This window comes from Tachyglossus aculeatus, chromosome 7, assembly GCF_015852505.1.
Source record: "Tachyglossus aculeatus isolate mTacAcu1 chromosome 7, mTacAcu1.pri, whole genome shotgun sequence".
NCBI lineage: Eukaryota > Metazoa > Chordata > Mammalia > Monotremata > Tachyglossidae > Tachyglossus > Tachyglossus aculeatus.
This window is the reverse complement of record NC_052072.1, coordinates 26,877,877-26,891,072: the sequence shown is the minus strand read 5'-3', so window position 1 is coordinate 26,891,072 and position 13,196 is coordinate 26,877,877. Positions and strand designations below refer to the sequence as shown.

Here is a 13,196-nt window from a genome sequence, read left to right as displayed (position 1 = left end):
AGATCCTCAACGTGTCGCTTTCGTTTAAGTTGATGCAGGATGGAGGGCTGGAAAAGCCGAAGCCGTGGTCCGAAGATATTGTCAACTGTGACTTGAAATCCACCCTGCGTGTACTGTACAACCTCTTCACCAAATACTGAAACGTGGACTGAGTCCCAGGCCGGGTCTCATGGCCATGCCAGCTCACCTTCAAAAATAAACTAAACCCTGCAGAAACTCCTCGCCCTGGGCTTCAAGGCTTTCCATCACCTCGTCCCCTCCTACCTCACCTCCCTTCTCTCCTTCTCCAGCCCACCCCGCACCCTCTGCTCCTCTGCCGCTAATCTCCTCACCGTACCTCGTTCTCGCCTGTCCCGCCGTCGACCCCCGGCCCACGTCATCCCCCGGGCCTGGAATGCCCTCCCTCTGCCCATCCGCCAAGCTAGCTCTCTTCCTCCCTTCAAGGACCTACTGAAAGCTCACCTCCTCCAGGAGGCCTTCCCAGACTGAGCCCCTTCCTTCCTCTCCCCCTCATCCCCCTCTCCATCCCCCCCATCTTACCTTCTTCCCTTCCCCACAGCACCTGTATATATGTATATATGTTTGTACATATTTATTACTCTACTTATTTATTATTTATTTTACTTGTACATATCTATTCTATTTATTTTATTTTGTTAGTATGTTTGGTTTTGTTCTCTGTCTCCCCCATTTAGACTGTGAGCCCACTGTTGGGTAGGAACTGTCTCTATATGTTGCCAACTTGTACTTCCCAAGCGCTTAGTACAGTGCTCTGCACACAGTAAGTGCTCAATAAATACGATTGATTGATTGATTTCTCCCTGAAGCCTCTCCCTCCAGGCTTACTTAGGAGAAATTGCTTCTGTCCTTCCTCTCTTCCCCTACCCACCACTTCCCATACCCACCCCATCCCTTTTTCCCTTTCTCCCTCATTTTTGTCCTCTCTAAGCCCCTGAGTCCGGTTGCTTATGGTTTGGCCCCTGAGAGAGGGTGAGGATGAAAATTCCCAGAGGGTTGGCATCAGTTTTCCTCAAAGGGTTTCCCCTTTCTCCAGCCACCGTACAGCCTAATAGAACCCTGCAACAGTCTTCCCTAATGACAACTCTGAGTTACAGAGGGGGCTTAGTTTTGGTGCAGTTAATGGGTAATTATCTTTAAAGGGGCCTCTGTCACTCAAGGGGGAGGGAAATGGGTGAAGGAGGGAGAACAAACACATGCAGCTTTAGTTTCATGTGAAACAAACAGTGAAGGACCCAGTTTCCTGGAAAAGAGAACTGCCCACCCCTAAAACTCTTCTTTCTAGCCCATTTGCCAGGCTCACTCTGGCCTCTTTTATCTGTCTTTTGTCTACAGCAGCGTGGCCTAGTAGAAAGAGCACAGACCAGGGAGTTGAAGGATCTGGGTTCCTATCTCAGCTCTGTACCATCCCTACCGTGTGACCTTGGGCAAGTCACTTAACTTCTCTGTACCTCAGTTCCCTCATCCATGAAATAGGAATTCAATACCTGCTTTCCCTCCTACTTATAGACTGTGAGCCCCACGTGGAACCTGATTATCTTATATCTTACCCTAGTGCTTTGAACAGTGCTTGGCACATAGCATTTAACAAATATTGTAATTATTATTATTACAGCATCCTTTAGGTGTGAGAGCCTTCTCTGCAGTTACTCTCCTCTCCAATCAAGCACATTTCCTTCCTGTCTTCCATACCAGACTCTCTTCCCTCCAGACCAATATTCCTACGGGTCCTCTTCCTGTTCTCCAAACCAAGCCTCTTCCCTCCTTTAAAACTACTAAGAATCTCCTTTCTCCAAGAACCTATCCCAGATGAATTTCATTTTCTTCAAGCAATTCCAATCATTCTAGGCACTATTTGGTTAAACTGCCTGTTTGAATGTTACTTCAGATTCCTGTTTGTCTTGTTCCATGTGTATGAATCGCTCACTAAAAAATTTTTGTTTTTTATTGGTGTCTTTCCTGTCTCTCTCCAGAGATGATCAGGTCCCCTAGGACAGGGGACCTTCTACCTCACCCTGTGCCACAGAGCCGAGTGCAAAGCGATAGGATACTTCCAGTGGGTCTTGAAGTAAAGGATGCTGCGGCCTCACTTCTGGGTCCCCACCCACAGACACATTCAAACCTGGAAATCTCCTTTTGTTGACTTTATGAGGTTTCCCACTGCTGAGCCCTGAGGGGGTGGGGAACAGAGGGGAATTTGGGAATCTGCGTCATTCTAAATTGAACTGTGCTATCTGGGAATTTGCTTTCTGGCTTCCAGGATAAGCGGACAGTTTTCTGCCAGAAGGGGTGTCAGAGGCGCCCAACTGAGGGATGGTGGCTTGGCTGGATACCGTCTGACAGATTCGAGTGATGAATGGAACGGAGGTCTCTGGGGCACCGCCAGCTTGTCATTGCAGAGGTCTCTCTGCCCCTGACAGGCCTCGTTCGTCGTGCATTTCCACCAGAAAGGCAGCCGGGCTGATTACTTCTTTGTTCTCTTCTGCCCACCTTCTTTAATTGAATCTTGCCCGAGCACAGGGAGGGTTGAAAGTTGGGGAAGGGGCACCGTGTCCACGGAGACAGCGGGGGTTTGAGTCTGTGACCTAGGTTCCTTTCTTCCAGGGACTCCGAGAAGCACTGGGAGTTAGTTCTCAGCTGGAACTTTGTTTCCTCCATCTTATTTCCCATTGCCCAGCTCATTTGAGGAGGGTGATATCAACTGCTTTCCACCAGAAACAGGCCTCATCTGCATCCAGAGGGATTTAAGTGAGGAGGAAGAGCTTCTTTCCGATCATGGCTGTTAGACCCTCCTGGCACAATGAAGGGGAATCTCTTTCCTCAGGAGATTCTAAGAAGGGGGACATTTTGGAGACAATTTGTCTGAAGGCAGGGGACTGGATGAAATGACTCCTGGGGGCCCAACCTGCCCAAGGCACCCTTGACTCAGAGAGCCTAGGAGCAGGGGCCAGAAATGCACACCACTGAGAATGCTCAGATTAGAGTTTTAATCTTTCCATCCATTCCAGGCAGCAGTAAAACCCAAGTACCAATTCCCAGGCTCTGAACCAGTGTGGTTCATCTCTTTGACACTCCCCCCGCCCAGTGCCACCCCGCCACCAAGGGCTCTGAGGCCCTCAAAGAGACCACATCCAGGAGCAAAGCGGGGGCCAGGGTGGGGGACAACTTTGGCTTTGAAGAATCAACCCCCCCAAACCTCCCTCCCTTCTCCCGACAGGAAAGAACCCGGGTCTGCGTCAGAAGAGGGAAGCGGGGGCAGGGAAGGCACAGATCCCATATCATGGATGAGTCCACCTCTTTCAATCACTTCCTGTCCCGGTCAGACCATGGAGCTGGTACCTTGAAGCCTGCGGAACAGCTGCCAGAAGGAAGAATCATTATTGAAGACAATGCTGGAGGAGCCGATTCAATATCCAGCTTATTACGGGATTCAGCGTGGAGCGGTCAGGGGGCCGCGGCTCGAGGCTCGGCAGAGGCGGCGAGAGGGGGCTGGGGGAGAGAGCAGCCCACAGAACCTCTGGGTGCTATAGCCGGGGCTGAGGCTCTTCACTATCACCTCCACAAGCCCCCATGCCCTCTAACCTTTCCTGGGCTCCTGCAACAAGCAAGGTGCCAAGCAGAGCAGAGAGGCCTGGACCCTGCCCTTATGTGCCAGCATCCCACGGAGGACAGAGGGGCAGGAAAAACGTCTCTTTTGGAGGGGACTGGGGAAGAGTCTCTAAGTAGAGGGAATTTAGGGAGCTGGAAATGGCTGCTGGGGGCCCCTGGCTTGGGCTCTGGGACCCTGCAGTTATTGGGGTACACTATCCGGCCCAGAGCTCCCCGGGAGGAACTTGTTTCATCAGCCCTGGACTCTGAGAGACTCACAGTCAGTCAATCAGTCAGTCAGTCCATTGTATTTATTGAGCACTCACTGTGTGCAGAGCACTGTACTAAGCATGTGGGAGAGTACAATACAACAATATAACAGATACATTCCCTGTCCACAGTGAGCTTACAGTCTAGAGGGGGAGAGGGACATTAATATATATAAATAAAATTACAGATATGTACATAAGTGCTGTGGGGCTGGGAGGAAGGATGAATAAATAAATAATAATAATGATGATATTTGTTCAGTGCTGGGGGATACAAGGAGATCAGGTTGTCCCCACATGGAGCTCACAGTCTTCATCCTCATTTTACAGCTGAGGTAACTGAGGCACAGAGAAGTTAAGTGACTTGCCCAAAGTCACATAACTGACAAGTGGCGGAGCGGGGATTAGAACCCATGACCTCTGACTCCCAAGCCCGGGCTCTTTCCACTGAGCCATGCTGCTTCTCTAAATAAAGGGAATAAAGGGAGCAAGCCAGGGCAATACAGAAGGGAGTGGAAGAAGAGGAAAGGGGAACTTAGTCAGGGAAGGCTTCTTGGAGGAGATGTGCCTTCAATAAGCCTTTGAAGGTGGGGAGAGTAATTGTCTGTCAGATATGAATAGGGAAGACATTCTAGGTCAGAGGCAGCCGTGGGTAAGAGGTTGGCGGCACCCTAGGCAGAGGCAGGTTGGGGGGAATCATTGCTGTTTCCCTGGAAAGCCACCCAGACCCCCGAAGCTCTGAGTTGTTGCTTCCCTGGACCCCGGGCTGGGGGTGCTCTGGGACAGAGAGATCCCACTGGGGCCGTTGGTAGTGGGAGGGAGGTGCTTGAGGTATATATAACTACAATTCTATTTATTCTGACAGTATTGACACCTATTTGTTTCGTTGTCTGTCTCCCCCTTCTATCAATCAATCAATCATATTTATTGAGCACTTACTGTGTGCAGAGCACTGTACTAAGCACTTGGGAAGTACAAGTTGGCAACATATAGAGACAGTCCCTACCCAACAGTGGGCTCACAGTCTAGAAGAGGGAGACAGAGAACAAAACCAAACATATTAACAAAATAAAATAAATAGAATAGATATGTACAAGTAAAATAAATATATAGAGTAATAAATCTGTACAAACATATATATATATACAGGTGCTGTGGGGAGGGGAAGGAGGTAAGACGGGGGTATGGAGATGGGGACGAGGGGGAGAGGACTAGACTGTGAGCCCGTTGTTGGGTAGGGACCGTCTCTATATGAGCCCCCTCCTTCCTCTTCCCCTCATCCCCCTCTCCACCCCCCCGTCTTACCTCCTTCCCTTCCCCACAGCACCTGTATATATGTATATATGTTTGTACATATTTATTACTCTATTTATTTATTTTACTTGTACATATCTATTCTATTTATTTTATTTTGTTAATATGTTTGGTTTTGTTCTCTGTCTCCCCCTTCTAGACTGTGAGTCCACTGTTGGGTAGGGACTGTCTCTATATGTTGCCAACTTGTACTTCCCAAGTGCTTAGTACAGTGCTCTACACACAGTAAGTGCTCAATAAATACGATTGATTAATTGATTGACTTGTACTTCCCCAGCACTTAGTGCAGTCTTCTGCACATAGGAAGTGCTCAATAAATATGATTGAATGAACCATTTAATGACACCAGACAAGTCTCCTCCCAAAGTCAGGGGGAACCAAAGCTTTGGAAGGTCCTGCTGTCTCTCAGAAACACAGCCAGGTTTGGATGGCTCAGATGTACCTACAGGTTCCCTTCTCTCCCCAACCTTTGGGATTGTGATGATGATGATGATGATGATGGTATTTGTTAAGCACTTACTATGTGCGAAGCACTGTTCTAAGCGCTGGGGGGGATACAAGGTGATCAGGTTGTCCCACGTGGGGCCCCCAGTCTTAATCCCCATTTTACAGATGAGGTAACTGAGGCACAGAGAAGTTAAGTGACTTACCCAAAGTCACACAGCTGACAAGTGGCGGAGCCGGGATTAGAACCCGGAGAGGAAAGGGGGTCGGGGGCAGGCTGGGAAGCTCCTGGTCTCCATGGGGTACCTACCTGACTGTAAGCTCATTGTAGGCTGTTTATTGTTATTTTGTACTCTCCCAAGTGCTTAGTACAGTGCTATGTACACATTGAGCGCTCAATAAATATGATTGACTCATTGACTAACTACTTCTGTACACTCATGGCAACGTCCTCCCAAAGGTGAAGGCCAAGTCTCCTTCTAGTTCCACCTGCACCCAAGCTGGCCCTGAAAGCCACACTCCCTGGGCTCAGTTGCAGATCTCCCGCCCCTTCAGGCCCCAGTGCTGGGAGAGCTGAATGCCCAGTTGCGCCCAATTTTGACAATAATAATAATAATAATAATAATAATAATAATGGTATTTTTTAGGCACTTACTATGTGCAAAGCACTGTTCTAAGCACTAGGGAGGTTACAAGGTGATCAGGTTGTCCCACGGGGGGCTCACAGTCTTAATCCCCATTTTACAGATGAGGTAACTGAGGCACAGAGAAGTTGAGTGACTTGCCCAAAGTCACACAGCTGACAAGTGGGGGAGCTGGGATTTGAACCCATGGCCTCTGACTCCAAAGGCCGGGCTCTTTCCACTGAGCCACGCTAATCCGCTACAGGGGCATGGGTGAATGGTAGGGACAACTGCAAGTAGAACAGCGTGGCTCAATGGAAAGAGCACAGGCTTGGGAATCAGAGGTCATAGGTTCAAATCCCGCTCCACCAGTTGTCAGCTATGTGACTTTGGGCAAGTCACTTAACTTCTCTGTGCCTCAGTTATCTCATTTATAAAATGGGGATGAAGACTGTGAGCCCCAAGCAGGGCATTCTGATTGCCTTGTATCCTCTCTAGTGCTTACAACAGTGCTTTGTACACAGTAAGAGCTTAACAAATGCCATCATTATTATTAAGCCAAGGCCGGATTCCTGTAGCGCATAGCCTGTGGAGGTGGGGAGGGAGTGGGGCACGGCACTGAAGAGAGAGGGTGGCTGATCCTGGAATGTGGGGAGTGGCTTGGAAGAGGGCATGGATTTAATAATAACAACAATAATAATAACAATAATAATAATGGCATTTGTTAAGTGCTTAACTATGTGCCAGGCACTGTACGAAGCACTGGGATGGATATAAGCAAATCAGGTTGGACACAGTCCCTGTCCCATGTGGGGCTCATAGTCTTAGTCCCCATTTTACAGTTGAGGTAACTGAGGCCCAGAGAAGTGAAGTGGGTCAGACCACTGACCCATCCAGCCCAGTATTCTGCCAGCAAGACCAGGAGGAATCATTCCATGTCTGTCCTCCTGGACAACCCTCCTGCAGCTCACGTTCCTCCTACTTCCCCCTCTTTAAAGATTATCTGCCCACGATTAAAGCCAAAACCCCCTGAACTTGCTGATGTCTCCATTCTGCTCCGTGGGAATAATAATAATAATGGAACTTATTAAGCACTTACTATGTGTAAAGCACTGTTCTAAGCACTGGGGAGGTTACAAGGTGATCAGGTTGTCCCAAAGGAGGCTCACAGTCTTAATCCCCATTTTACAGATGAGGTAACTGAGGGCCAGAGAAGTGAAGTGACTTGCCTAAAGTCACACAGCTGACAAGAGGCGGAGTCGGGATTTGAACCCATGACCCCTGACTCTTTGCATTGAGCCACGCTGCTTCTCTAATGAGTTTCCCACGCTGACCACTGCCGTGGGAAGGAAGCATTTCTCCTGATTGCTGGCTTTGCCAATTCCAGGCCCCCAGAGCCAAGGGCTCAACTTACCGGACTCAGGAGTGGGATGTTTGTGACTGAGCCGAGGAAGCCAAAGGCGATTGGGAAAAATCCCCTGGGAACACAAAAGAGAGAGATGTTGGGGTCTGATAAGTTTCCCCTGATGGGGGTTGAGAGGAGGATGGGGAGAGCACAAGGGAAAGCGAGGGGTCTAGCTAGGTTATTAGAAGTTCCTTCTACCTGGAGATGTAGCTGAATCTGGGGAAGAGTCATGTTGCCTTAGAGGGTCAGTGCCTCCTGGTTGTTGAGTGTTTCCCATTCTATCCCCTCCCAATTCTTTGGAACTAACTGCACTGGGGGAGGAGAGATTTACATTGCTGTCAAGAGGCCCAAGGAAAGAGTCTGTAGAGGGAGCGGCAGGTGTTCCGATGGCCATGGGTCGAGGGGAGAGATGGAGGACTCACTTGAAGAGATTGATGAAACCGTAAGTCTCCAGCATCATCCCCAGGAGAGGCCAGCGTAGGAGAACGATGATCACACCACCCAGGAAGAAGCTGGTGGCCTTGAGCTTCTGCCGTCGGAAGAAGAAGCCAAACGTCCTTCTGAGTCCGATGATGAAGGCGAGGCCGGAGAGGAACAGGAGCTGTCCAGGGGGGAGAAGAAGAGGGTCCTGATGCTCCTTTAGAAGAAAACTACTCTGCCCCAGGACCGAGGAATAGGGTTTAGGAGCCACGGAGCATAGGAAAAACCTACAGACAGGCAAAGTGATGGAGGCTCTGAGGAGATCGGTCTAGATTCAGCTAAAGGAGGGAGGTTCCTGCTTGGAGGCAGAGGGTTAGGCAGGGTGACTCCTGGCAGGCTCTTTTGAATAGCAGATCCCCAACTTTCTAGGGGGTCCATATTCCCAAGAACTCAAAACTCCCTCTCAAAGCTCTGATCCTCTAACTTCCCCTCGGGGTAGGGAGGGGCTGGCTGATTGTTCCCATTTTAAGGATGGGGAATCTGGAACCCAGACACCACACAGATCAAACGAAGCCGCTTGGCCTAATGGAAAGACCATCGGCCTGAGAGCCAGGGAGCCTGGGTTCTAATCCTGGTTCTGGAACTTGCCTTCTATGAGACCTTGGGCAAGTCACTTAACTTCTCCATCCCTCAATTTCCTCATTTGTAAAATGGGAATTCAGTGCCTGATCTCCTTCCTATTTAGACTATGAACCCCATCTGGGATAAGAATTGCATCGTATATCTACACCAGAGCTTAGAACAGTGTTTGCCTCATAGTAAGCATTTAATAAATGCCATAGTAGTAATAATAATCATGCCCTAAGCAGCAGCGGTAGAGCCAGGGTTAAAACTCACAAATTCTGACTACCCTAGAGTCAGGCTATATGTGTAGTTGATTAACATGGCTTACAATGCTAACATGTGCTGATTAGACTCAATCAGGCTTAATCAGAGCTTAATCAGGCTCTGGGCAAGGCCTGGCCCTGTCCGTAGGGCCCAGGCAGCTGGAGGAGGAGGCACTCTGCTATTTCAAGTCCCCTAGGAGAGAGGAGAAGGGATCCCGACTCCAGGAGACGTGTCAGGGGTGCCTCATTCTCATCCTCTAGACTAAGCTAGTCGTGGGCTGGGAACTTGCCTATCAACTCTGTTATATTGTGCTCTCCCAAGCGCTTAGTACAGTGCACAAGGCAAGTGCTCAGTGAATAAGATTGATTGATGTGTCTTCTGACTACCTCTTTCTCACAGTTCTCCCTCCTGCCCGAAACTCTCTCCCGCTTCACCCTCCACAACTTTAAAGCCTTTCTGAAATCACATTTCCTCCAGAAAGTCTTCCCTGACTAACCTCGCATCCCTACCCTATTTCCCACCCCCACTAACCAACTGCATTTCATCACTTCCTCATCCCCAAGTACCTGGGCACTCCCCCCCTACCCTGGCCCCCATTCCTCCCTTCTCTTATGTGCATATCTTTAAACTCTGTTGCTTGCTTACCCCTACCTGTAATTGATTTGAATGTCTGTCTCCCCTTAATTGATTTTAGTGTCCGCCTCTCCAGCTTGAGGACAGGGATCATGTCTACTAATCCTATTGTATTATACTCTCCCAAATATAGTGTGCTGAACATGCTAAAAATACCATTGATTGATCGATTGCCAGTTGGGGTGGGCAGGGGGTGGGGAGGCTGGGTCTGAGGTTACTCACGTTTCCGAAGGCCACAAGCACAGAGTCAAAGTACAAGAGTATTCCCAAGAAGATGAAGAAGACCCCGAAACCTGTGGTGCCCACGCCGATCTCTGTAAGGAGAGCCCAGAGGTAGGGCTAAGGAGCAGGGAAAACTGATACCTCCCTCTGCGACCCCTTCTCCACCCCCCCAGCCAATATTCTTGTGAGGCCTTGGGGGACTAGAAGTGCTTGGGGATGTCAATGGGGTTTTGTGGGGCGAGGAGGCGGAGTCCAGAGGAGAGGGAGGAAGCGGAGGAGAACTCATCCCTACAGCCAGGTTAGGCTCTGGTGTTCCTTCTGCCCCAGACCTACAGAGGAGCCAGCTTCTCTCCCAGGCAGCTTCTTCCCAGGCTGCAAGTTTCAGGTCTCAGTGGAAGCATAGACCCCACTATCTTAGGGGCACCAGAAGAGAAAGCCAGAGGGGTCCAGGAGGGGTCATTGGAGTCCTCTGAACCAAGCAACCCAATATCAATCTCTTATGGTCAGAGCCAGAAGGTTTCCACTTCCCCTCAAGTCTCCCCCTTTCCACTTCATCCTGTTTGTCCCTCCAGCAACCAAACTTTAGTCAAGGCTGTTCTGGTTGGCTCACTTGGGTTTCATTCAGAGTCCTGGGACTCCCCACTAGATCAGGTGAGGTGATGAGGGGTGAGAGACACGGGGCACAATACAACAAATTTATCTAGCACCCCTATTTTCCAGTGTGTTCTGGTTGGCTCACTTGGGGCCCATTCAGAGTCCTGGGACTCCCCACTAGATCAGGTGAGGTGGTGAGGGCTGAGAGACACTGGGCATGATACAACAAATTTATCTAGCACCCCTATTTTCCAGTGTGTTCAGTCAGTTTGCCTCAATCCAAGTTCCAGCCTCTGCTGAGAGCTTGAAAAGCAGTATAGTCTAATGGAAAGAGCATGAGCCTAGGAGTCAGAGGACCTGGGTTATAATAATAATAATAATAATAATAATAATAATATTTGTTAATTGATGGCATTTATTAAGCACTTACTATGTGCAAAGCACTGTTCTAAGCACTGGGGAGGTTACAAGGTAATCAGGTTGTCCCACAGGGGCTCACAGTCTTAACCCCCATTTTACAGATGAGGTACTGAGGCACGGTGAAGTGACTTGCCCAAAGTCACACAGCTGACAACGAGCATAGTGGGGATTTGAACCCATGACCTCTGACTCCAAAGCCCGGGCTCCTTCCACTGAGCCACGCTGCTTCTCACTTGTTAAGTGCTTACTATGTGCCAAGCACTGTTCTAACCACTTGGGTAGATACAAGGTAATCAGGTTGTCCCACGTGGGGCTCACAGTCTTAATCCCCATTTTACAGAAGAGATAACAGAGTCACAGAGAAGCTCAGTGACTCACCCAAAGTCACACAGCTAATAGGTGGCAGAGCCAGGATTAGAACCCATGACACCTGACTCCCAATCCAGTGCTCTTTCCACTTAAGCCAGGATGCTTCTCCCTTGTCTGTTGTGTGACCTTGGGCAAATGATTTAACTTCTTGGTGCCTTAGTTTCCCTAACAGAAAAATGGGGATTAAATACCTGTTCTCCCTTCTACTTAGACTGTGATCCCCATATGGGACTGGGACTATGTCAGAAGTGATTAACTTGTATCTTACCACTTAGAACAGTGCTTGACACATACTGTTTATCAAAGGCAATAACAACAACAACAATAATAATAATAATAATAACAACACACTAGGATGAATCTCCCCACTTTCTTGTTGGGAACACTGAGGCCCCAGGTGAGTTGGAGGCTTGCACAAGATCAGCCAGCTCAGAACTATGATGCAGGCCTGTTGAATCTCATGATCCTTCCCCCAGGTCTTGCTGTATCGCCATTCGGGCCTCTCTAATATTCTTGTCGTTATGTCTACCTGTCCCCCCTCCTACCTACCAGCCAGGACTGGGCCAGTCCTCCCTGCCCATCCCCAGTTGCCTCCCACAGCTCCAGCCCAGGAGCTCCAGCAGCCACCGGTTCCAGAGTTCAGGGAGTGGGTCTTCCAAGGAGAGGGCGGAGGCGATAAGGCCTAGCCTTCGTCGCCCATTTCCCCGCAGAGCCCGAGACCTGGATGTGCCCGGCTCGGATGGGCCCGAGCCCCTGGCCACCCCTTGGGCCACCCGGACTCACTCTGCCATTCGGTGATGGTCACCATCCTGGGGGACCCAGGCGCTCCCAGGGCTGGGGGCAGCGGGCGGCCGGGAGCTGCCAGCTGCTTCCACGTGCTGCCATTCAGAGGCTGACCCTTGGCAAGGCTGTAAATCTCGTCACCGGGAAAATGATTAACTCCCTGTAGCTGGAGATTGCCTTTTAATCCCAGAACTCCCTTGCCCTGCCTGTCCAAGAAAGACCCCAGCCCCAGCTTGTGCTCTGTCTCTCAACTGATGTCCTTATGTCCCTCCCACTCCCCCCACCAGCCTCACCCAATGGCTGTTTCCACTGACCCCCTCTTCTTGGACTTCTGTGTCCCTCAGTCCTTCTGGCCCTTGAAGGGAGCTCATCCCCAGACTCACTTTCCAGGGGACTCTTTCACCTCAGGTTTGCTGAGCCGGAGTGGGGTATGCAACTCCTCACACCCCACCTGACTGAAATTGGGGTCTTAAGGGTTCTCCTCACCCTCTTACCCTACCTGCCCATGTCCACTGGAGCACCAGCCCCCAACTCACCTGCAGGCCCCACGGGAAACCAGGGCAAGGGCAGGAGAATGAACTGCCAAATTTTCTCACATCACAAGTAATCTGCCTACCTGAAAATGGATGGGCTTGGGGGGCAAACGCCAGGATACATTGGGTCTGGAAATTTCCCATATGGAGGTCAGTTTAATTGTTCTGAGGTGGCAACTAACGAACCAGTGAAGACTGAGCCCCTGAGGAAGAAAAGGAGGAGGAGGGCAAAGCAGTGATTCAGGCTCAAGGGCTACAAGCACCTCGGGACATGAAGATGGGGTTGAGGCAGCTGTCCAAGACTTTCAACTCCCATCCTTTGGGATCCAGCACTTAGAACAGTGCTTTGCACATAGTAAGCGCTTAACAAATACCATCATTATTATATGGGGCTGGGCTTCCTGGGCTGGACACCCTGGGCTGGACACCCCATCCTGGACAGCAGGGCGAGTTCAGGGGCAGCAGCAGGGGCAGGGGAATGTGTGCAATCCCAGAACAGAAAAAGATTTTGGGCAAAATCCCCAGTTTCAGGCAAGTGAATGCTAAAAGTCACCATAGCAGGTGACTATTTCTCTCCCTCCTCCCCTCCAGGCCCCTGCAAACCAGGAAGTTCTTCCTTGGAGAAGCAGCGTGGCTCAGTGGAAAGAGCGCGGGCTTTGGAGTCAGAGGTCAA

The 13,196-nt window shown here is 50.0% G+C and overlaps 1 protein-coding gene across 2 annotated transcripts; it reads right to left on the bottom strand.

The window, feature by feature from the left end:
- Nucleotides 1-3,021: 3,021 nt before the first annotated feature.
- On the bottom strand, nt 3,022-12,072 carry GOLT1A (golgi transport 1A). Of its 2 annotated transcripts, none has more exons than XM_038749627.1 (5): nt 11,991-12,072; nt 9,825-9,916; nt 8,084-8,262; nt 7,671-7,734; nt 3,022-3,376 (listed from the first exon to the last, which is right to left on the bottom strand). In XM_038749627.1, the coding sequence occupies exons 1-5, from the start codon at nt 12,013-12,015 to the stop codon at nt 3,338-3,340; spliced, it is 399 nt and encodes a 132-aa protein (XP_038605555.1). In that variant the 5' UTR covers nt 12,016-12,072; the 3' UTR covers nt 3,022-3,337. The 2 variants fall into 2 exon arrangements, with proteins under 2 accessions (XP_038605555.1, XP_038605554.1); XM_038749626.1 differs by lacking the exon at nt 3,022-3,376 and adding an exon at nt 3,443-3,507.
- Between the last annotated feature and the right edge of the window lie 1,124 nt (nt 12,073-13,196).